Below are 24,524 nucleotides of genomic sequence, written 5' to 3' on the forward strand. Positions count from 1 at the left end.
AAGCAACAAGACCTGACAAACCTTATGGTTTCTTCCATGTTTGTCAAGGAGAGATATGATGGATTTGATGTGGTTCTCCTGAATGATGTTCAGAACCTCGGGGCTTTCAATAAGCACACAGTACAGCACCTCCAGAATACCTAAAAGTACACCAAAGGCAAATATCTAAACTTTTGATCCGATGAATTTTGACCACACTATATGTAAGTCTATAAACATGTGCTACCTGATGAGGCCTCCAAACGGTCTAGCTTGCTGACCAGCCAGTCGAGATTATCACAGAATAATGCACAATTGGAGCGGTTTCCTCTGATCAAAGAAGCTGCATAACAAAGAGATGAGAAATTATGCCCAGTTTTTACAAAGAACATCTAATTGTTTTGAACCAAGGGGTACCTAGAAGCTCATAAAGAAGGTTAACAATCTCTTTCCAGGACTCAGCTGCTTCCTCTCCCGCAAATTCAGAAAAGTGTGCTGCGGTGTTGTAAACATTTAGACGATCAATACACTCCAGCACAATGGTAATCATGCCCTGAAAAACACAGAAATGAGTAAGTAAAAACGTTTATATAAATATTGTACCAGCACAATAGATATTACCTCCTCTTGGAAAAGATTCTGCCTGTTTCTAAGGGATCGAAGCTTGGTTTGTTTCTCCTCATGCTCCAGTTCCTCTTCGGGAGGACAGAAGTAGAAGATGAGATCCTGAAGGGAGAGTATGACTCCTTCGAGAGGGAGTGACACGGACAGTGGGGGCTTGTTTTTGCCACTCAGAGAATCAAGACCCCTACACAAAATTAAACAGATATAAGACATTTAAATTTGTACTTGGCTGATTTTTAATGAAGGAATTTCTTACTTGATAAACTGTCTGAAGAGGCCTGTCGTGCTATAAATCATACGAGCAGCTTGAGACTCTTCACTCTGGGAGCGGGAAACAGTCAGAGCATCATCCATATGACCCTCTTGATGCAGAATAACCTGGGGATAACAAATTGATATAAACAAAACAGTAGACACATGTTCTTATAGACAAAGTTCAATCAGTTCAAACAGTTAATGTTACCTTTCTCTTCATCATTCCCAGACGGGCGGCTTTTGCATCCAAAGCAGCATAAGTGAGCCACAGACCAGTGGAGACATGCTGGACAAAGCACATTGACTCTCCGTATTTTATTTCAGGAATGCCCATTCCCTCCACATCGCGCTTGTGTGCCACATCCACCTTCTCCTACAAGGGTTAATGCAGAGAAAACACAACAGATGTTTAGAGAACATTCTTAAAATATAATATCATATTTTTATCCAAAATAGTATTTAAATCAAACCTTTGAGACACGGAAGGAAAAAGCTGATTGTTTAGTGTTGGCTCGCTCTGGGTCAACAACCAACAGTCCCTTCTCCTCCTCCAGACAAAGGTATCGGCCTGTAGTGATGTGGCGAATCCGGAAAGACTGACCCCACTTCATGTGGCTACCACTCCAGCTACATATGAAAACAAGTACAGTTTTTAAGTTTCTCCTGCACAGTTCTGTGTTTTGTCATGTTAATTAAATAGCATTTACCTGATTCTCAAAGGTTCCAGTCTCCACAGTGATCGAGCCTGGCTGCACACTGTGCCACCTTCAAAACTGGCAATCCTAAGACACACACAAACCAGGGGTTGAAGTAAATGTAATGCAAAAAATATTTTTCTTATTTTTTTCCTTTGACATCTTAATCACACCTTCGTTTTTCCTCTCCATCTTCAGGGGTCGCAATGGCTAGACACTCGTCCATATGTCCGTGAAACAGTCTCAACACATGGCCGCCCGTCAGATAACCTGAGAAAGTTATAAATTAGTTTAAACTATTTAATACTTTTTTTTTAATGATTCTTTATATCGAACATTTGTGTGTATTGTGCTTCAAAAATGTAATAGTTAAAGTAGGCTTTTACCTTCAGCAAGTTCACATCCAGAACTGATCGGGTTCATGTTCCAAAGAGTTTGCATAAAGGAGGCGTCCACCATGAGATCTCCACTGGCGTAGGACAAGTGCTAATTTCAAGCACAGGTTTTGGTAAACATACTATACAGTAATAATTATTTGAAGTGTGTACATTATGTCAGTTAAAGGTTGAATGGACGATTTTTTTTGACCCAAATCTTATTTCCTCGAGGGGTGGACTGCCGATTAGTCCTGTCACCTATCAATCATAAAACGCACCTATCGCTCACCTGCAGCCGCGTGCGGTTCGTCCCCACGTTTCCGCATGTCTAAGCGCATTGATCTATCATAATATAGTTCCCACAGTGTACAGGACAAAATGAAGACGGAGAAAGACTGTTCAAGCTGTCTCATAAGAAGACGGAAATCTACGGGAGACGAGAGATGCGATGCGATCCGTCACGCTAATAAACAAACGCACGTGTGTTGTATCAGTCCGCACGGGGGAGTGCGCATGCGCACTTCCGCCTGAGTTCTCAAATTGCCAAAAAATCGTCCATTGCGCCTTTAAGGAAATGTCTAATGAAAAGTCTCTCACCAAGTATCGCTCAGATGACACACTGACCAAGATAAGGTCATCTCCAACCCTGACCTTCTCACCTTCTGACCTTTGTTTGGAGGCAGGATGAATAGTCCACCAACATGCCTCACCTGCAAGAACAGATGGGTCAATTCAGTCCAAGACCAATCTAATTTCTGTAAATGATAATCGTATTAGTCCTATTCTGAAGTAAGAGCAGTTGTCCTACCCGTTGAATCTTCTTGTAAGCCCACATCAAAGGCCAGCTTGTCAGTGAGTGACCGGGATGTAGTCAAACAGCTCAGATACTAGGAATGGTAATGGGACATTAACATAATTTACCATAGTCTATATGTTTTTCTCTTTGTTTATACAGTAAATCTCACCATTCCTGAGTGATGATGTCTCAGAAGGATGGCATGTCCATAGAGCAGTGTGCGGTGACCTCCACCTTGTGATGACTACACAGAAACCAAAATAAAATGTATGTCTTATGTCAAACCAGAAACCAAATAAAAATTAAGTAAGAGGAATTCTTGCAATATTTGTGAGCTCACAAACTCAAGAGAATTCCTCTTGTCCCCCTCTTGCCTGCTGTTGCGATTGTGCCTGAACCACCGGTGGAAAATCACAGGACAGGATTGTGGTTTGGGCAGAAACCAAAGGCATAGCCCTCAAACTAACCACAACAAACATTGCAATGCTGATGTATGTATTTTGGCCTATTTGCTATATGTTTTTTTATGTGCAGCAAGAAGCATTGGATTTAAGAAAGGTTTGATTTATTGCTTGTCGGCTGTTGACTGTTGTCAGCCTGAAGCATTTGTCTGCCTGTTCTGCCTTTTCCGGGTCGAGAACTATTCCAAAGATAATGTATGGAACTGGAATCATGAGTGCTACACATATCAATCTGAGCAAGGTTAAATAACTATTTTCAGGTGAAATAAATGCAATAAGTGCAGTGTATGTTTTTATATTAATTAATTAGTTTAACCCTTTATTATATTGAATACTCAACCTTTCATTATTGATTCATTGTACTGTTTTTTTTAGTGAACCCATTGGGTTATAACTAAGTATTTATGGGTTAAGCCCATAATCCACTGGCATGAGTGAGGGGATCCATGCCAAGTGGTAGCACTTTACCATTAGCCCTGCTATGCATTATCACTAGGCTTGGTTGAGACATGTGTTGGCAGCAGTCTGCCTTTTCCCAACTGCAGCCGTGTGTTTGTGTTGCCCTTCTTCACCTTGTGAGGCCTGGTCTGAACAAGGCCTATAAAGCCAAGTTTAGCCCCTTGTGTAATGACAGACAGTTTATGTCCAAAGAGCAATGGTTAACAATGTACTGAACAAATACCCATAACAACAAGTATAGCACAGGCATAAAACCACAATAGGCCATGATAATATGAGGGGCATGAGTGGCATTTTTTATGTTGTGCAGATAGCATATTGTTGTTTTTGTTTCTTTTTGACAGAACAATGACATGGCAAAGACTGGAGCTGTGAGTTTCCAGTAAGACACACATTGCAATAAGTATTCCACATACCCATTTATCCAAATCGACAGCCTGCTTAGCATGAAGCGAGATAGGAAGGTAAAGTAAATACAATTTAAGAGATGGGTAAAGTAAAGTTATTGTAGCCAGACAGCCAAAGCAGATCTACCTCTACAAATGGAGATATAAAAACGTGTTCAATGTCATCTCACCTCGGTCATCTCCACTGTGTTGGCGAGCATCTCCACCAGCGCTCGCACTGACAGAGACTGCTCCAAAATAAAGGAGCAAATGGCCAAATCCGGCGGCACATTCTAAAGCAGAGGATATATCAGATGGTGTTGATAAAGTTGTGGTAATGACAGACTGATAAGAGCCTGAGCCCTCTTACCTGAGCATTGGATGTTGTTTCCAAGAAGCAGAGACGGTTCCCAAAGCCTTCGCAAGACAGACATAACTTGATCTGCTCTTTCAAAACAGACGCAGTGCACTGAAGAACCACCTGGTCATCCTGCACAACCAACAAGAGATTTTTCAATGTTATGCTCTGTATCAACAAGTTTACACAATCCCATCTGTTGTTAACTTATAGTGTGCATGCGCTTGATCACTATACTTCACTTTTCTTTTTTAAACACAGAACAAACAGACCATGACAAAAAGCGAAAAGCAATGCCAAAGAAATCTAGTATAGACAATGCTTGGCATACAGTTGGACATATTTTCCCATGTATATCAGTGTCTGGTAAATATGTCAATTAAAATTTTGTAAATGTCTAAAGTTATTTTGAGCCCAGTCATTAACAGTTTGTTCATTCTGTGTCATCTATTTCTTCATGACAACGTTTTTTCCCTTCAGCTATAAGTACATTCTAAAGGAATCCATCTATTTTTATTTTTATTTTTTTTCAAACCATGTAGCCCACACCATCCTAAATGAAATAAATGTACACAAATACAATGAATGGTAATAAACCAGGACAAAAGAAGAGCTAAAGCATAAGACGGCCCTAGGTTTTATATCATATCACAGTTTGAGAACCACTGTATTGAATATGAGCTGACTCTGATGCAGGACCCTCCGGAAGCTGGTGTAAATGCAGCAATAAACAGCCCCTGCTCTCTGACAGCCCCCCGTACATTCTCAGCTGTCTCATCTAGTCCGTCATTATGCAAAGCTATCCATCACTTACTGTAACCTGCCTCTAACATTTCCCTCTACTGTGCCATCCAGATTCCTGACTTTTGACTTCTCAAACAATGACTCACTTTGGCTGTATGATCTTAACACACTCCATGGTAAAAAATAAACACACACACTCTCTTGAGAATCTAAAGTTAAAAAAAAAAAAAATGAAATAATGCACAACAATGAGAGCAAAAAGTAAAAAATAGACAATAAATTAGCATTTAAAAAAATAGTGACACCAAAATTGTGAACTGAACCACAGCATTTATGTATTATAGATGATGTCAAAATCTCATTTGTCTCAATCTCATTCTCCCAATCTCGGATCTTGTCTCATGGAAATTGTACACGTCCCATTCCTTGTAAAAATCCAATGTAAAATAATGGTTGGACACAAAGTGATTATTCATAGCTGTCTAATAACCACTCTATAGGATTATAACATAATCTTGCGTCTTTGCCGTGGCCTTCTCTCCTTAACACCTCCTCTACTGTCCTTGCATTTTCAGTTTATGAAAAGTGGGGCAACACTGCTCTAATTACATCCGCAGAATTCAACTGATCTTTATAATGCCAAAAGGGAATAAGGTTTGCACGTGGTTGTAGAAACAGTAGCAATACAAAACACTACAATCAGAATCAGAATCAGACAAGGTTTATTGCAATTGTCAGTGAACAAAATTCACAGGTTAGGAACTTGCTTTGGTGATACAGTGCAATATACAACAATAAACAATAATGAAGGAAAATATATAAAATAAGGCATGCATTAGAGAAAAACAATTAAAATTTACTAATAAACACACAACAATGTGGAACAACGCTTGGAAATATAAGTCTAAAAAGTATTATTGATAAAAAACAAACCCAAAAAGACAAATCAAATTAAAATAAAAAATGTTTCAACTATAAAAGAGTTACAGCTCATACATTGTCTATAAGGAAAAATACTAAAATAAGGTTAAAAAAGACCAGAATGAAAAAACAGAAACAAGCAGTGTAATCTTCAAACCAGTGCTGAAAGTGATATTTCACACTAATGTGATATATTTGTACAGTTTATTCAAGGGTTGTGCAAGCAACCACAAAATTGACAGCACGCTGTAGCACTTTCTGATCGATTGCAAAAATGTTGTCATCAAGATTATGCAAAAAAATGTGTTTCTGTCAATATATCGCCCACCCCTACATTTAATTAATAATCTATTCTATATTGTAATGATATTACAAATACAAATACTGACAGACACGCAAGTCACATTATCATTAAGATGATTGGGGAATAAGATGAAGACGGTAAATATACTGCCATGTGAAATAGAGCATGTCTTCATCTTCATTGATTAATGAACTTACAGAAATTACAACTTACAGAATATAGATGGTGAATATTTATTTTTCTCACACACCAAACTGTTGCCACTTGTGCAAACAAGCTTTCAGACTTAGTTAACACAGGCTGTCACTTAAATGGCACTTACAAAGCCCTCTAAATCCACGCTAAATGTTTGGGCTATTTTAATAGCACAACAGTATCCTTCAAATGCCACAGTGTTTCCAAATGCACTCATTTAACCATGTGAAAAGCTGACTTGTAGACTTACTCATCCATCTATTAATAGACAGAGCTTTCAGGATTTGCGGGGTGACATTTGATTCTATATTATAAAAGCCGACCACAACAGTTGATAATTGGTTAATCTTACATGGTCAAGTTATTCTAAGCTAGACCAGAAATGAAGTCCTGTGCACCTGACTTTCCAAAACACGTCTGCTGCAGGAATTTTTGTGTCTGGTGTCTAGTAATGGGGCAGTCATTGCAGCTGCACAGACAATTGAGGCTAAATTGTCAGACATCCACATAAACAAACAGAGCAGTGGGCACAAATAGAGATGGGTAATGCGGCAGAGATTCACTGCCAAATGCAGCAATAGCGGCTGTAAGCAGACACCTCTGTGTATTCTCCCAGGTCTTCTGATGAGCTGTCGGAGGGAGTGATGGGGCTATTCGGGGTTCCCCAGACAATCGGGCCCAATGCCCATCTCAACAAGAAGCCAACATAAGCAAAATAGTGAGGAGGATTCCCATGGTCTGATCCTCCAAGATGACAATGCAAGAGCACTAATACGGTACATCGCTCTAAACAAATTAGATATGGAAACTTAATTTATAATGTGCATTTTATTATATATGGACATACTACGTAAATACAAAATGTACTAAATATGTGTAGTACCATAATATGTCTTACAGACATTTCCATTTATGTCATCTTTAATTTGCGTTTAAGAAATCCAGATGGTGGCAGCGTGCTGATCATATGGTGCTGATGCAGGCCTCCCCGGGACAGTGATGGAGGTCCTGCGTTCATCAGCGTGAGAGTTCTCTGCAGAGTGTGGGAGGACAGCGCTGCAGGATAAACAAGGGGTTCCCTTTGAAAACACTACACAATCTGTACTCTGCACATTGCTCTTTGCTTGACAACAAATTAAATTATGACTTTTCCACTTTGCTGCTATTGTCTGCTATTCGAATTTGAAAATGATGCCTGTAATAATTATTGTAATCTGTCCACAATCTATAATTGTATATTTTTAAGATGCCAGAAGATATCAATTGCACTAAAAAAAAAAAAACAGCTTCATTTAATATTTTTTTCAAAACAGAAAAAATGTAAAAGATCCTGACTGGTTTGAAGCCCGTTCCTGTTACATTCAACAGTTTTCCTACACTTTCTCAGGCATACAGAGGAAAGTACAAATTGCAAAATGAAAATATGTTAACATGGTTTGCTTGTGTCTGCTTCTAGTTGTTCACATGGCCCTGGGCCTTCCCCTCACCACTTTGCTCCTATTTTAGGTGGTTGCACCTGTCAATATCACATTGCCTCCTTCTGCTGACCAGCAGATAGTTAGCAGTCTCAGTTGGAGAGTGCAGCAGAGGCACAGCTTTAGCTGTGCCTATGTCCTGCAAGAGGCAAAAATACATCAATATTGATAATATGTTGCAACTGATTTATTGTATTGATAGGAACAATTTGAAGACTTATTACTTATACTTCACTTTTTTTATTAGACTTCATATTTAGCTAATCATTTATTTATTTTTCTGTTTGGGACACACAACAGGTACAGGTCATAAATGTCACCAATGAAACAATTCAAAAGACAATAATATACTTTAACAAAAACTCAAGACACCTTCATATGCAAAGCTATAGGGTAATTATTGGAAATTGGAAAAGGAAGTATCAAAACAAATAAACATACAAATATTACCAATAGCAAGCCTATAACATACTGTTAGTAATAATGGGCTGTTTATTCAAACCAGAATTAAAAGAAAACCGAGTCGTATTCAAACAAGCCTTAAACCCCACCTCAGGGTGATAATGGTGATCATTTGTCACAAGCTGAGCAGTTTGCGTAACAGCTGAGTGACTATACCCCTCCCCACATCTCTGTGTCATGCTCTCAGAGCTTTTACTCTCAGAGCACCTGTTCATTGTAGGAGCTGCAGGGAGTTGAGCTTGTTTGTGTGTCTGTCTTCTGAGTACACTACTCCAAAAGACTTGGCCTTTAAACCATCAGCAATACTCTGTATCAGCTGCTACGCTACTGTTAACACTGCTGGTGACAATGAGATGTAAGCACCAGGAAAGAAAACATGTGTTCAAATGAGAGAAATTGTGTGAGGTTTTCATGTGGATAAATAATTGATGGGACCACTGTACTGTGTCAATTTAATATGTTAATATAACATAACAACATTTAAATCGGTAAACTGATCAAAAGGTTGAAGTGGACTATAGATAAGACAAAATATATTCTTGGTCTAAAGGTGTGCCTAGTGCACAGGCACAGGCAAAAGCTCTCAAAATGATTAGAATCTTGCAAAAAAAACTATATATAGTGTTAAGTGTTAGGAGCAGTAAAAAGGCAGTCTGTCTGGGCCCTCCCAAAACACCAGCTCACCAACTCACTCCCTGCTTTCTCCTTTCTGCTATTGTGCATATGAATCCATATAATATCAATAAATAACAATTAGTAAAATAACATGTATGTAGCATTTATGTAGTGTGTGTGAAAGTGTGAGCACACCTTAACACAGCATCGAGAAATGAATTGACTTACGGACTAAAGGGCCACATAATTTTTAAGCATTTACTACCATGGTGGACCACTCGTGGACAAATGAGGGATTACATCAATATGTTTGTCAAGGTTAATGATTATTATTTTTCAGTCACACTCAGAGGTTCCTCTAGCCACAACTGTATTTGGACTTAAAAATGAGATGTGGCGGTGGCCTTTGAGGGTTTATCCATCCTCAATCAAATATTAGTGATATCACCCACTTTCACCTTCACATAAGGATGTAAAGAGTGTTTGACTCCAGAACAATCATGCTAATACTGGTGACTGGAATCAAAATGCTAACCTACTGTTAACTCCTACAAAATAAGTAAGAAATGTGCCAGCATCACACAATGTAACCATGATCACGATGTACATTTACATTTTATGAGTAGGAGCATATTACACTCAAAGTAGCTCGTATTAACATGGTCATATCCGTAAAACATCCTTGCCTGTGAGTGGCCATGAAGATGATCAAAACCTATTGACCATAAAGATGTCAGAAATGACTGACACAACAATGAGCTCTGTTCACATGACACATATTCTTCTGCTAGACGCCAATAGCAACTGGGGCACGGATGCCTCTGGTTTCTGCCTCTAGAGTGTGTGTTTTTTTATAGTGGCTTGCTATAAAAAGAAACTGCAGTTATAGGCTGCAACTGAAATACCCCTCAAACACGTCCTGGTATAGGTATCAAATTAGTATAGGCTATCAAATGTGTTATTGTATGCCTTAATGTGATTACAAATAAATATATATTTTAAAGAGAAAGGGATAGCCACAAAGACTAGTGTAGTATGATTGAAGTATGATCGTATTAATATGATAAAATATAAAGTATGTGACCATTCAAAAATTGCAGATTATCTTTACTTTAAAAGTATTGCTTAGATAATGAAATGTCTTACAAAAATGTATTCATGTGTTTCAGGCAAATGTGCTTTGCTACAACAACATGGGACCATTGCAGTGTCAAATCATTCGAATCAGGAAGGAACCCTTATCCCTGAAAGTGAAACCCATGAATATTGTGATATACAACATCATGTTGTATATCATGAGTTACATGAAGACTACAAATTCTACATTTTAGTGGCACAATTCAATGTAGACTGTACATGGCAATATCAATTCCGTCTATCTAATAATGCTAGAGGGCGATAAGGAAAAAATAATGATAATGACAATTTGATTTTCTTATTATAAACAGATAAATTGGCATTCAATATGTATTTGATGAACATAATCAAGACCACATTTACTGACAGAGGACTGGCTGTGGACCTCGCAATTAAAACAGCCCAAGCTGATCATTGACAATTAAAGATTGGATTTAATTTCAACTGACATACTATTGAATAGGATTTGCATTGAAATATGAGATCACAACAATCAATACTGCGTCATTGTACAATGACAATATGCTTCACCCCAGTTATGTAATAATGAAGTAGTAAAGTAACAGTCTGTTTGCGCTGAGGAGAGAAGTCCACTTTCACCCAGCACAGCCCTGCTGAACCCCACACAGAGAAACAGCTGACTCACACAATGCCTTCCATCATCAGGCAATTAAATGGCTGATAACATAGACCTTTGGAGGGAGTTTAATCCACACGTTTTCAGCCCAGTCTACCCAGCAGAGTGTTAACCTCTGACCAAGACAGTGTCAAAAGCAATCCTATTGAAGCACACCACCATTAATAATTGATTCATGTGGAGTCCACACAAACACACTTGTGTGGTCAGTCAAACCAACCAAAGCAACTCAACATTTATATGATTGCATGAAAACATTATTTAACATACAGAGGCAAAAGTTGCATTGTACCCCACTATTGTGGTGTGATCTTGCCTGGTGTTGTCACACATCCAAGTTCAGTATTGGAGAAAATGCTTTATATTCTAAGCCAAGTTTGCTACTGCAACGATCATTTAAAAACACAAACATTTCTTTTAGATGATAAAATGTAATTCATAACACAAAAAACACTAGTTTCTATTATTTTACCATGTGGTATTATTGTAGTTATGTTACAGATAAAGACCATCTGTAACATAACTAGTATGTTATGTCTTAGTTGTCAGATTTTATTTAGTATCGATTAGTATTTGGGTATATTGATTTTTTTTCAAATCTAAGAGGAATACAACAATTTGAATCCATTCTGCCTGTACCAAACCATATGCACATTTATTCTGCACAATGATACAATCATTCATAGTTTATTTCCATGTCACATTCGAAGCTTTTCATCAGTGACTTTAAGATGGCCAAATGTTGTCATTCTGGTAATTAAAGCCATGACCGCTTTTCACTTTATCTTCAAATGGTGCCAAGTAGGCCAAGTGCAACAACTTGAAAACAAAACAATGAAAGGTTCATGTGTAAAATTTCTCTCAAAGGACTTTTCACATAAACTCTTTGAATGTGATTTGTGTCATTCTTGATATGTCTACTATGGGCATGTGTCAGAAGTCATGCAGCCTTTGGTCAGCTGTCCTCTGTATGGTCTGCGTAGTGAGTTGCCCTGTCTTTTCAGCCCACACTGACAGGCTCTACTTTCCTTAGATAAAAATAGATAACGCTAGCAGTTGCACCAGCCCCTGTCTGTCTCTCCACACTCAATCACACATGTTCATAAAAGTTAGCATATGTTAAAACAAAAAAAAAATCTTTGTTAAAACCTAAATCAGCACAGTGACTAGTGAATAACTTGGCATAAGGTTCACTGAAGATTTTCTAAATCAATTGCTAGATTTAAAGATAGAAACTTACAAGCGGGTCATGACTTATTGAGGGCAGAATATAAATAGTTAATTAATTATTGAATAAAAGACTACAAATCAAGTTCCAATGCATTTTACTAAAAGTAGCTTGACTAAAAACATTGGAGCAAGTTTTATGTGTTATTACAAGTACAAACATTGATAGCCAAAGCAATAAACCTCATCTTGACTTAGAGTGTGTAAGCATTCCCAATAAGGACAGTAAGTCGGACTCACCGTCCTCAGGAACTGTATCTCCTCTTCTCCCTCTCCCCCTTCTGCCATCCTTCACCGAGGGTTATTTGTAGCTCCTCGGGAGAAAAGAAAAATTCCTCTTTATTCTTGTCAGTATTTGGGCTGTTTTATATCTCCTGTATGTCCTTTCCGGTCTGATTGGCCCCAGGGTGGCACCTCTCGGCTCCTTGCTGCACCTGTGTTACTTGGGCTCAGTTTATGTGTTTGGGGGTGTTCTGGAGGACAGGTCTGGCTCTAGGCATGTTGAGCCAGAGAGTGAGTGCTCTCTCCTCACGCCTTGCATCCCCCCAGTAGAGGAACGAGTCACGCCTCAGGGAGGGGCCAGCACCTAGTTAGACAAACACCCGCTCCAATCCCACCAACACCAGCAACACACTTGTGAGCCTTAAGTATGAGGCTATAAAAGGCAGATTAATGTAAATGGAGTGTCAGGAACACAATGACTTTCATTGCTATTCTTATAACAGATTTGAAAACCTCATTTGGATCCACAACACATAAAGCAGTTTTTAATAATTATGAACAAAAATGATAATCTTTATTTCTAACCAAAGAAAGTGTAGGCCAGACGATCACGAGGGGCTTGACTGTAAAAATGTTTGGAGTCAAACAACTGACGTCACATCCAAAAGATCAGATGTGGATGGGATGTTTGCTGTGTGTGGGTCAGGCACTTGTGGGAGTAGTTGAGTGGGTTATGGACACAGAATGAAGCACTTTGCATTACCTTTTTGAATGAAAAGCTTTATAAATAAATTATAAATTGAGATAGAAATAATATGAAAATAAATAGCCCCCACAAATTCATACTTTCTTTGGATGTTTTGTCCCGAAGCAGCACACACTAGAACAAAAATGTGAAAATAAATAAAAGAAAATGCTGGTTATACCATAACAAATAATCCAAATTAATAAGGATAATAAGGATGAATCTGAAAAATTACAAATTCAACTCTTATAAATACGAAACAACTTTTGCACAGCTGTATAAAAAATATACTGTACATCCTGTCCCAGAACAGTGGCTATTGGATTGATACAACATAAATGGCCAACATACACAAGTATCTTATTTGCTCGCAGGTGATGTAGCATCAAGGCAGAGAGCCCAAACATGTTGCAGAGCAGAGCAGTCAGAGCATGGGCGCCTCACTCACCTGCTTACTCCCCATCTGGCATCCTTCAGCTGCTCTGCTCACCAGCGCCAGCCTCGGCCCAATGCTCCTCTCGTCTCCACGTCGTGCAACATACACAATCTGCAACAGCAACACTTCCCTCGCTTTAGCACTGACACTGCAGCAGCTTTTAAGACCGACCCGTTGGAGTCTGTTACCTGTTTTGCCGACTCACGAGCCCGCCTCGTCTGCTGCTGCTGCTGCTGCTGCTGCCGGTGGTGGTGGTGGTCGTGGTCGTGACAATGTTGCTGCAAAGACTCAAGATGGCGACATTGCTCAAAGATGAGGAGCTGTCTACGTCCGCAAAGTGGATAAGTGTGCACAAGGGAGAACGACGTGTCGGTAAATAATATTAAATGTACGTGTTTTCTTTCAAACTAACATGATAATCCCACCATTTGATTCCCTTTTTTTTAAATTAGTCCTATGGATCCAGACTGTCATACTGTAAAAAAAGACTTCTGTACAACGGGTGATTGCAAACTTGATAAATATACTATAAAATATACAGTATTATTATTATTATTATTATTATTACTCTTCCAATATGCACCCTGTATTTCTGCAATAACGTTAATTCTTTGGTCAAATTGATTTGAGACCAGAGACAGAAAAAGAAATGGGCAGGCTATCCACCACTATGGATATGTGCACACAAGACGCATTAAGGTTTTCTGGGCTTGGGTGCTATATATATGATCTGGCTTGGTGTATTTGTCCATGCTCTTGAATTTCATATCACACTTTCCCTGCCAGACCGTCAGCTTCCTGCTGAAAAGAGGGCACCTCTGCAGTCTTTGGGACATTAATGTGCCCTGTTTAGATGCCCCTGCCTCCTGGTGTCTTATAACAAGGATGCCTTTGAGACCCCTGTCCAGCTGCACCACTGCATTCACCAGCACAGACACTAACGCCAGTGTAACCACTTGCTTTTTAAGAAATGACATGGGCAGTTAGGTAAGATAGAGCCGAAACACTAAAAACTGTGTAGGTCTCAATTAAAATGGTCTGATAAAGTTTAGCCGTGACACTTCAATACACAACTCTCACTTCCTGGAGTGCACTGATGGTGCTCAGATGATTGCTCATCATTATCTTGCTCTCGTACTTGACTACTTCCTCTGCAGGCACAGCTCATATTCTCTAATATGCATCAATGTGTTTCTCTCTTTCTGTCAGGACTCACCCCTCCCCCTTGTGATCATACAAGCTCTCACACAAACTGATGTGAGTTCCCCTATCTGTCAGAGCCAGTTCCTCCATTTAGATTCAGACTTGTTTATGCTAAGGGACGAGCGAGTGAGTTTGTAGGTGCTTTTACTTTATTTTGACACCAAAGAGTTTTTTTCTTTCAATGTGTTTGCTTTCTTGCAGGCCTGTGGAGCTTTCAGTTGTGTTGCCAATGCAACTATTTTAACCGTCGTGCAACAAGGACAAGATTAAGCAGTGTTTTGGACTAGAGTAAGGTCTGTTGTGACTGGTCTGTCCTCACCCTCAGCAGTTGGTCCTGTGCCCTTGCTCTGTCCTGGGCAAACACATGAGAGGAGGAGAAACGGGGTCAAGCATGGAGCTGTAGAGACACACTCAAATGCCGGTGTGGAACATCATCTATCCATGAGGAGTACTACCCAGGAGAGGAGGATGGCAATGAACAAGACCAAGAGGTAATTTCACACACGAGAGTCTTTGGTAGAGAGTGTATTGTTGTGTAAGCAAATGTCACCAGTAAGTGCTTTGAATGCAGCTGAGGTGTGTGAATCTTGAGGTTATGGCTTCTGTCAAAGCAATGACTAGTTCTAGGGAAACAAGCGTTTAAATTCTTTCCACCTGCTCTGTGTGGCATTGTCTGTGGGCGGAAGATTACGCAGATTTGTCATCAGCAAAGTATTGTGTGCCAATACAGGTACGGGCATGGTTGTATGTGCAATACTCCAAATAGAAATAGTAACATATTAGGCTGATAGTTGAAAAGTTGCTTATAGTTGCAGTGCGGTGCGACTGTGACCACAGAGCTCTCTTATCAGGTGATCTAGAATGAAGAGTTTATGTATATATAAAATGTATATATAAACATTAAGGTAGTCTGAAAAGTGGAGAGTTTAAGGTGGACAAATTCATATGTGCCAAACACAGAAAACCCATGTCTACTCAATATTGTATTGTAATGTATTGTATTGAAAATTTCAAGTCATATAGAGTGACGAGCTTGTGCTCGCTCATGTTTTATAGTCCTATGCTGAATATATTCATGGGTTTCACGATGATAAAAATTTGGACCGCTGCCATAGTGGTTAACCATTTAATACAAAATATTACACCGGTACTCAAAAAGTTGCACGCGAATAAGCAGAAATGATAAATAATAATAATGATAATTAATAATAATAATAATAATAATAATAATAATGTAATAAAAACACACAATTAAAATAAACATTTGTTGACCACTGACATCTCTCATGGACTATTTGCACTGTTAGTTGTGGATAAATCTTGACTAAAGTGCTTCTGTTTACCAAAAAGCTAGAAGGGCTCTTTGCTGTGGATGTGTCCCCTCGGTGCAGGGGGGGGGCTGAGAGAAAAAAAAGAGCATCACACAAACAAGGCCTTCAATGGACTTGGGCTTCAATTAATCAATTAAGCAAAGAAAGAGAGGAATTTGCATATTCCCCCCACCAGTGTGAGAATCAGGAGGGAGGGCCAGTGCTGCCGCCAGTAGTCCTGACATGATGGGAATGGGAGAAAGAAAAAAAGGGGGGGTCTTTCCAAAGAACAAGTGAAACTGTTTTCTTCTGAAACCTCTGAATAGAAGAGGATTAAAAAAGACAACATGCAGAGGACTTAATTACATAAATATATATTTAAAGTAAATTGAAGACAACGGTAAATGGTCCTCAACATTCACATCAAGTACCACCCATGGTAGACTATCTGACTGTTCAAGTTAATGGGTTTTATAAAGCCAAAATCAGCATGAAACAGCCCCATTGAGGAACACCACAGAGCGTGACACAACACTAGCCAACACTAACCATGTTGGTAGATTTTCATTTTGGCAACTAACACGTTCACCTGCCATTTTGGCCAGTTACATTTTATGCAAAGGCTTTAACTCATTCTCTGTTATTTATTTTAATTTGATCCCATCTTAGAATCAATATTAATAGCAATGGATGGGACAAGGTTTCGTGCCACAAGATCTGGCAAGTTAGAATTGCTCCGAGATGGAGCGTCTGCATTGATGCAGTCGCTGCTTCGGACTGTTGTGGTGGAGAAGGAGCTGAGTCGAAAGCCAAAGCTCTCAATTTACCGGTCAATCTAGGTTCCTACCCTCACCTGTGGTCATGAGCTTTGGGTAATCACCGAAAGGACAAGATTGCGGATACTAGCGGTCAAAATGATTTCCCTCCGCCGGGTTGCTGGGCACTCCCTTAGAGATAGGGTGAGGAGCTCGGTCACATGGGAAGAGCTCAGAGTAGAGCCGCTGCTCCTCCACATCGAGAGGAGCCAGCTAAGGTGGCTCGGGCCTCCCTGTGTTAAGCTGGAGGGACTATGTCTCTCGGCTGGCCTGGGAACGCCTTGGGATCTCCCCCGGAGGAGCTGGAAGAAGTGTCTGGGGAGAGGGAAGTTCAAAGAGCTGCATAATGTATGATTATTTTTTACATTAGTTAAAATCTTCTCTTCTCATGGACCGAAACTTGTCTTGTCGGAATTGTGTCTCGTCCCATCCATATTAATGCCCATATAGTGAGTGTTTTATTACAAATTAAAAGCCAAACCATTACAAGTTAATATTAGGCCATAACTATAACTTACTACTGAATTACTAAACTATTAAAAAGTCATACAAATGTAAATGTATGAAGTTTCAATTTTGTAGTGATCAGCCCTCCCACTATGGCCCTGTCAAACCCTGTGCACTTAAACAGCATGTGGAACCATGTGGAACTGTGCAGATAAGGATTCAATATGAGATTAAGAGGTTATAGAAGAGGTTTGTCTGCTTTTAGTCCACCTTTTACCCTTACTTCGCACCTTTTATACAGTATTGAGATTATCCACAGATTTACAAATCCATTGTGTGCTACTGTAATAGTTAATTAAAACCTAATATCGTTTGTAAAAGTCCAGCACCTTTTATAGTCAATGTATTTATTTATTTTTAAACATGATTTACAGTTTTTGATTTGCATAGAAGGCACCGATATCAGGGTTTATTGGCCAGCTATCAATTCTATCTGCACCAGGAAAGAGATGAGATAATTCTAAACTGGAAAGTGCAATACCTGCTAAACACTTTTGGGGAAATTCCCTTTGAACATCATGACATCAATGACATTTCAGTACCAGCACTTGACTGTGTCAGACGCTCCATTTAGATGAGTAAGACTGGGCCTTTTGACATATGCAGGGAATAATGTGGACAATGACATAGGCATTAGTGAATAGCTATGGCTGTAGAATAGGGAAATGAAACAGGACGTAATAGGGTTGTTACTTTCATTTGGATAATCGTAGATAAATGTTCAGTTGTAGACACAGTTTTTGAAATTTCGATAAATAATGTAAAATCAATTTTTTGTGAGCAGTGCTTAAATCCACCACAGGAAAAAGTAAACATAAATCAACGTGTTTGCATTAATATGGCCACATAACCTAAAATATTAGCAATTACTAATTCATATTGGCCTGCTTGCTTGGAGTGTGAGTGAAGGAAAGGAAAGGTTATTACAAAATGTAGACATTTCAGACTTTAGAAATAGCTGGTTTGTCTTAAGTCTGTGTCTGTGTCTGTGTTTCTGACCTAATGAAGCAGAGAGAGGCTGAGGTGTGGTTGTGTTGACCCGCAGGCACCCGTTTCTGCATATTGCCCATTGTTCTCGATGAATCCAGGCCTAACTGTAGGGAAATATGCAAACTAAAACTGGCAAAAGGAACAGTACATTAACAGTCCACCAGGTCATAGCTCCATGTCTGTATTAGTGCAAATGGTTTAGATTAGTTTGGTTATGTTTGTAAATTATAATTGTTTTTTTGAAAATGAGAGGAAATGATCCACACACAAACACAGGACTAGAGAAGGGGATGTAGGTCTGGCCATTCAGGGAACTTGTCACCAGTTCTCTGAAGTCACAGTTTCCTGGTAATGTCATCATATTAGCTTCTGTGTGGGACACAATTCTGCTCCACAACATGGCACCGTACATTTATTTAAAAGAGCTTAACCATCTCTCGAATGTAAAACTTAACACTAAATAAAAAAATTATAATATATGTACACAAAACACTTATTACATTAAATGTTTAAAAGTGTCAGATACTTATAATAAGACATTGCTAAAATGATGATAAGAGGAAGTATTAATCGCATTATTAATCGCAGTATTAATCAAGCATATGTAATTGTTTTTAGATTTTCATCCACATTGACATTGTGACACTGTGTTTTGTAAAAATAATTAATAATTGTCATAATTGTTACATAACATCAGGTAGTGCTATAACCTTCTGATTCCACTTTTCGCCCGTTTGATGTAGATTACTGCAGAGCGAGTCAGTCAAATGTGTTTTGCAAATGTTGACCAACACATCTTACCACATAATGCTGTAGTTATTACGCTGCTATCTATCCTTCTTTTTCAGAAAGCCCAATGTAGAGAGCTCTGCAGATCTGAAGAGCAGAAAGATTGTCCAGAGGAGGAGAAACACATGTCCCAGTCCTCAGGACATCAGCCGGGCCCTGCAGAGCCCCATTCCTGCACCCAGCATCAGTGCAGCCAGCCTGGACGAGCTCATACAGCGCTGCCTCAACAGCTTTGGTCAGTCTCCGTCTCTGTGGAGCTTGGTCGCCAAAGTTTTTATGTGCCTTTATTACCAGCAGGTTATGTAAGTGAAGGATGATGTAGTGCAGAGGATCTAGAGGCTGAAAGGGAAACAGGCAGGCATAGAAACAAAGGGCAGTCTCACAATCCTGCTTTGTCTTTTTGGGCCCCATAAGGTTTTTCCTCTCGAATTAAACACACTTCCACTATGTTCACCTCTCTCTTTCTTGCTCAGTCACAAGTTACTTTCACTTTACAAAGAATTTTAAGTTGGAGGTTCTTGTGACAATGATAAATAAAATCCCCCATACTGCAGTTGATGTTTTTTGTTTTGAATATTGATCGCTTTGCATGTTGTATGCAAATAGAACATACAACACAGTGGACACAGATATGTGCTACTTATAGACATATGAAACACATTACATGAACCCAGAGCCTGGATGTGGCTTTTTGTAGTCTCTGTCACATTTTCTGAAATGGCGTGCTAATCACACTGCATATTAATAATGATTATGCATGGATGTTGAATATTTAGTTTTCTTTGAAGTTCTACACCTGATTTTTTTTTTTGCTCTCCCCGCTCATTTGGGGAGTTTTCTGATTTTGCAGATTCAGATGGGAGATTTTCCAGCCCCAGAGGGTCCCAGCTTGTGCAGATGGTCCTGATGATGCACGTGTGGGTGGTGCCGTCACAAACATTTGCCCAGAAACTTCTCACTCTATATCCTTCACCGCTGCATGAGTTTGAATCTCAGTCCACTGCTTTGGATCACATGTCCTCACTTAATAATCAGCTCTGGAAACAGCTAAGGCTTTGTTGAGCACTTATTAGAAAAGCAGATTGAAAGAACATGCTGGTGTTTTGTACTGGGTCCTTGACTCTGGCCCCCACATATAAGGACTGTCCAAGTGACAAGAGCGGATTGAAGAGTTCACAGATCTGCCACCTTGTCAGGTGAGTAAGGACAGCCAAGTGTGTGGCAGAACTGGTTTTGCTGCTCTTTAAGCGAATAGTAAACATATTTAGTGTAATGCTTCATGGCAAGGCGGTGGATCAGCCAGTTCCCGGCGGTGTTTGAGACAGACCCCCTCCTGGAGCAGACCATGGGGGACCTGTGGGCCCTGGTGTGCTCAGATGGGGAAGAGGCTCATTCCCAGTTTATCGACACCTCCGGCCTGTGAGTCATGATGCACATTTGATCAGGGTCTAAATTTACATTCTTGTTTCTATGTATAGCAAAGCATTGAACTATTCCATAAATAGGTTTTTGTTTATTTATTTTGGTTCATATTTATGCATGTAATTCCTAGGAATCCTCATGTGAACGTCTCCCAAGCGCCCTCCCCTTCTGTGAAGAAAAGGAAAGTATCTTTGATATTCGACCACATGGAGCCTGATGAAATGGCAGAACATCTCAGCTATCTGGAGTTTAAGAACTTCTGTCATGTTTCAGTATGTCCATTATTTGTAACATAAACACTGCATTCTCAATACACTAAAGTTACCAATTGCAGAGTTGTGACTTGTTTGTGATTTTTTCAGTTTTTAGACTATCGCAGCTACGTGGTGCGAGGGTCTGTGCGGGACAATCCTGCTTTGGAGCGCTCAGTCATGATGTGTAATGGTGTTTCTCAGTGGGTCCAGCTCATGATCCTGAGCCGGCACACAGCCCAACAGAGGGCACAGGTCTTCACCAAGTTCATTCATGTGGCGCAGGTAACAACACACCACATAAACTGATTAAGAGGCCCATAGGGATTTTTCTTGTCCTGCCAATAGCTGCCTTGTTTTCAACCTCTTGCATTGGTAGAAACTACGTGTGCTGCAAAACTTCAACACTCTAATGGCTGTAACTGGAGGCCTATGTCACAGTTCAATTTCTCGTCTGAAAGACACCTATAACCTGCTGCCTCCTGATGTCACTAAGGTATTTTTAGCTTGGCTGTTATAAATTCAAGTGGCATCTAACTAATTTCTTTATCATACAAATACAGTCAATTACAATGTGAATGCTGTAATTGGTGAAGTAAATGAAAGCTTTGATGAATTAATTCACCAATGTGCAATGTCTGTGTCTTTACAGGCCCTTAATGAGATGACAGAGTTACTTTCTTCTCGCAGCAACTACAGCAACTACCGCCGAGTTTATAACGAGTGCAGTGGTTTCAAAGTGCCTATCTTAGGTGTTCACCTCAAGGATCTGATTTCTCTAAACGAGGCCTTGCCAGACTACATAGACAACGACAAGATCAACCTGAGCAAGCTACAACACTTGTACAGCAACATCAATGACCTGCTGTTGATTCACAGCTGCACGCCACCTTTTGAGGCCAACAAAGACCTGCTGCACCTGCTCACAGTAAGGGTCTTTACACACATTAATGTACGTAATCATGCTGTTAATCTGTCTGTAATTTCCCTTGAAGACTAATCCGAATTATTGTTTGTTTGTCTTTTCTTTTGCACGTGAGAAAAAAGTATTTGTACTTAGTAATTTATGCAATAAGCATGTAAAGGTTAAAATAAGACAGTAGTCACATTGTTCACTCAAGTTTAAATGAATTAAAAGTTGATTTATAGTTTTAAATCAAATGTTGGTTTAGGCTATTTATAAAATTTCCTCATCGCATTATAACTGTCCTGGAACTACACGTAATTTGTGTGCTGTGTGAAAGGAAATGAATTACTCCAGGTAGATACTGTTGCATTGGCAAGATAATACAATGCATTTTTAAAATGTATTTCTCACACAGCTATCTCTAGATTTATACTACACAGAAGATGAGATATATGAACTTTCTTACACCAAGGAACCCAAGAACCCCAAGATCCAGGTCAGTAGAAACATAATAACAACTTTTTTGCTGAATATTTACTTTTACAGTTACAAAACCTGGGACATTTTTTTGTGCATACCGTGGGTTTAACCGTGAAACAGGCCAGGCCCTAGTACTGAATTACATCAATGTTTACCACATCAAAGCACTATACGTTAGAGATGCATGTAATGTGGTGGGTGTGCTCTACTTATTTCTCACATGAACTGTCTAAAAGGTCTTCTGTATTTGCTTGCCCCACAGCCTGTAGCTCCAGTTAAACCACCAGTAGTAGCAGAGTGGGGATCAGGGGTGAACCCAAGACTTGACCCTAACACCATATCCAAGCACGTCAAACAAATGGTGGACGTAAGTAGAAAACAGTTCTTTCACTTCCTTATTAGTAAGCAAGTCAAAGCAGAACAGCCAAACTTGTTAGACTAAAACAGCATCAGGCATTTACAATATGACTCTGTTGCCCCCTACAGTCTATAATGAAAAACTACGACCAGGATCAAGACGGCTACATATCATTGGACGAATTTGAGAAAATAGCTGCCAACTTCCCCTTCTCTTTCTGTACACATGCAACTGAAAGGTTAGAAAAGTATTACCAGTACTAAAATACCAACACACACAAAAAATATATATCTTATGAGCATCAAACAGACACTCATTTTATTTTATTTGAAACCAAACAGATTGGGAGAAATAAGTCGTGATGAAATAACCTCTTACTTCATGAGGGGAATGTCCATATGTGCTAAACTTGGATATAATTTCAACGAGACACACAATTTCCATGAAACAACATACAAGCGGCCAACATTTTGTGACCACTGTGGAGGATTTGTAAGTCTGGCTTTGTGTTCATCAAATCAGAATGCATAACTATCAGTTCATTAATAAGTGTGTGTTCCTTTTAGCTTTGGGGAGTCATTAAGCAGGGATTTCACTGTAAAGGTGAGGAAGAGCATTAAGTAAATGTTTACCTTTTACACATTTCCATGGTGCCTTATCTTGCATACAGTAACATTAAACAACACACCACGGTTTGTCTCTAGACTGTGGGATTAATTGTCACAAACACTGCAGAGACGTTGTGGGAAGTGAATGCCTAAAGAAAGACAAAAATACAACTGGCTCCTGCCCATGCACCCCTGGTCCAGACTGTAAAACCAAGAGCAACAGCTGGAGTAAGTCTCAGTTTGTTCTGCACCATGTAACACCTCCCAAATTAAATGTTTAAATTGCATTGTCGACCTGCAGATTCAGAGGAGGATGCCTTTGTATTCCCTCAATGCAATGACGTCTGCAAAAATAACAAAGAGTTTAGGCTACTGGACAGCTCTACTCAGACCGACCCTGGAGTCTGGACACCGGACAAAAAGGACAAGAGGCTACACCATGCACATTCATTTATACATGGTTCCCCAGACAGAAAGGTGAGACTGAGACTCAAGAACAAGATTGTAGTTTTTGTTAAATTATTGATCATTTGTTACTCAGGTCCACACTTTGCCACAAAGAAATCGTGGAGGCTCCGAGGCAGTCTGCTTTTTGCAGAAGATGGAGGAACTTCATCTAAATAAAGACAAAAGCCGAGAGCCAGACTAAACCCAGTCTGCAGGAAGGACATTCAGATATTGGACTGATAATGCTTACTTTGTGCCATGTTTTTTCAGCAAATTTGGGCTCATCTGAGTTGTGGTTTACAGTCTGGGCTTAATATATTTCATTTTAATTTATACATTTCCAATTCAGTTCTCCCAGTTTCATTGGTGCTATTACATATCTTCAGCATAAGGATTTGCAGTTTAACTTTTCAATTTACAGTGTGCTAATAATATTTGAGGTATTGCAATTTACACGACAGATGATTGTTAAATGTGAATGAGAAATATCTGGAGCAATGTTTTTATCATGCTACATTTGTGGCAAATTGTTTGATTCACTTTACTGTACTTGTAGTTATTTTAATTGTGTTGGGTTAATGTAATAAGAAAAAAAAAAACAATTTAAAAAATCCACCAGCAAATAAATTGCATTTATTGTATAAAGACAAGACAGCGTAGTAACTTTGTCAATCATGTTAAATTTTTGCTTTAAAAAAAAAGTGTCATAATGATTCAACTACAGGGCTCAAACAAAAAGAAAATAAATAAGCACTTTAACTACTTGAGCAAATGGTCTAAAAAACAAAACAAAAGCAGATTAACATTTAAATACTACACTATCAGCATAACATGTTTGAAACTTGAAATAAAAAAGTTGTACCTACTGCTTTCAATCTCAAAATGAAAAATGGGGGGGGGGGGGGGGGGGGGGTAAGATAAAAACAT

General features: G+C 39.3%; 2 protein-coding genes across 3 annotated transcripts in view; one reads left to right on the forward strand and one right to left on the reverse strand.

Moving 5' to 3' along the window:
* Window positions 1-12,628, reverse strand: part of ryr1b (ryanodine receptor 1b (skeletal)) — a 43,966-nt gene extending 31,338 nt beyond the window's left edge. For both annotated transcript variants that reach the window (XM_072452845.1, XM_072452852.1), the window contains exons 1-16: window positions 12,348-12,628; window positions 4,403-4,522; window positions 4,224-4,325; window positions 2,896-2,970; window positions 2,739-2,817; window positions 2,528-2,640; window positions 1,940-2,039; window positions 1,727-1,823; window positions 1,566-1,640; window positions 1,329-1,485; window positions 1,067-1,231; window positions 860-981; window positions 601-787; window positions 397-532; window positions 227-322; window positions 22-140 (exon numbers count right to left, since the gene is read on the reverse strand). In XM_072452845.1, coding sequence (XP_072308946.1) covers window positions 22-140; window positions 227-322; window positions 397-532; window positions 601-787; window positions 860-981; window positions 1,067-1,231; window positions 1,329-1,485; window positions 1,566-1,640; window positions 1,727-1,823; window positions 1,940-2,039; window positions 2,528-2,640; window positions 2,739-2,817; window positions 2,896-2,970; window positions 4,224-4,325; window positions 4,403-4,522; window positions 12,348-12,395 — 1,791 coding nt within the window. In that variant the 5' untranslated portion in view covers window positions 12,396-12,628. The remainder of the gene's footprint in view (window positions 1-21; window positions 141-226; window positions 323-396; window positions 533-600; window positions 788-859; window positions 982-1,066; window positions 1,232-1,328; window positions 1,486-1,565; window positions 1,641-1,726; window positions 1,824-1,939; window positions 2,040-2,527; window positions 2,641-2,738; window positions 2,818-2,895; window positions 2,971-4,223; window positions 4,326-4,402; window positions 4,523-12,347) is intronic.
* Window positions 12,629-14,793: 2,165 nt separating this feature from the next.
* On the forward strand, window positions 14,794-24,503 carry rasgrp4 (RAS guanyl releasing protein 4). The gene is made up of 17 exons (XM_072452891.1): window positions 14,794-15,204; window positions 19,184-19,359; window positions 19,975-20,086; window positions 20,258-20,320; window positions 20,412-20,543; window positions 20,677-20,818; window positions 20,909-21,082; window positions 21,177-21,293; window positions 21,450-21,725; window positions 22,120-22,200; window positions 22,447-22,551; window positions 22,671-22,780; window positions 22,884-23,034; window positions 23,109-23,145; window positions 23,247-23,378; window positions 23,452-23,627; window positions 23,692-24,503. Exons 1-17 carry the CDS (start codon window positions 15,155-15,157, stop codon window positions 23,797-23,799), a joined length of 2,142 nt encoding a protein of 713 aa, XP_072308992.1. The 5' UTR covers window positions 14,794-15,154; the 3' UTR covers window positions 23,800-24,503.
* Window positions 24,504-24,524: the final 21 nt, after the last annotated feature.

The sequence above is a fragment of the Eucyclogobius newberryi genome, unplaced genomic scaffold (genome assembly GCF_026437365.1).
Source record: "Eucyclogobius newberryi isolate DKJ021-1_F unplaced genomic scaffold, fEucNew1.0.hap1 SCAF_10, whole genome shotgun sequence".
Classification (NCBI taxonomy): Eukaryota; Metazoa; Chordata; class Actinopteri; order Gobiiformes; family Gobiidae; genus Eucyclogobius; species Eucyclogobius newberryi.

Coding starts and splice junctions, on each gene's coding strand:
- rasgrp4 (XM_072452891.1), top strand. CDS start 15,155: ATGAGGAGTACTACCCAGGAGAGGAGGATGGCAATGAACAAGACCAAG. Junction 20,321..20,411: donor CAGATCTGCCACCTTGTCAG/GTGAGTAAGGAC, acceptor CTTCATGGCAAG/GCGGTGGATCAGCCAGTTCC. Junction 23,035..23,108: donor GTGACCACTGTGGAGGATTT/GTAAGTCTGGCT, acceptor TGTTCCTTTTAG/CTTTGGGGAGTCATTAAGCA.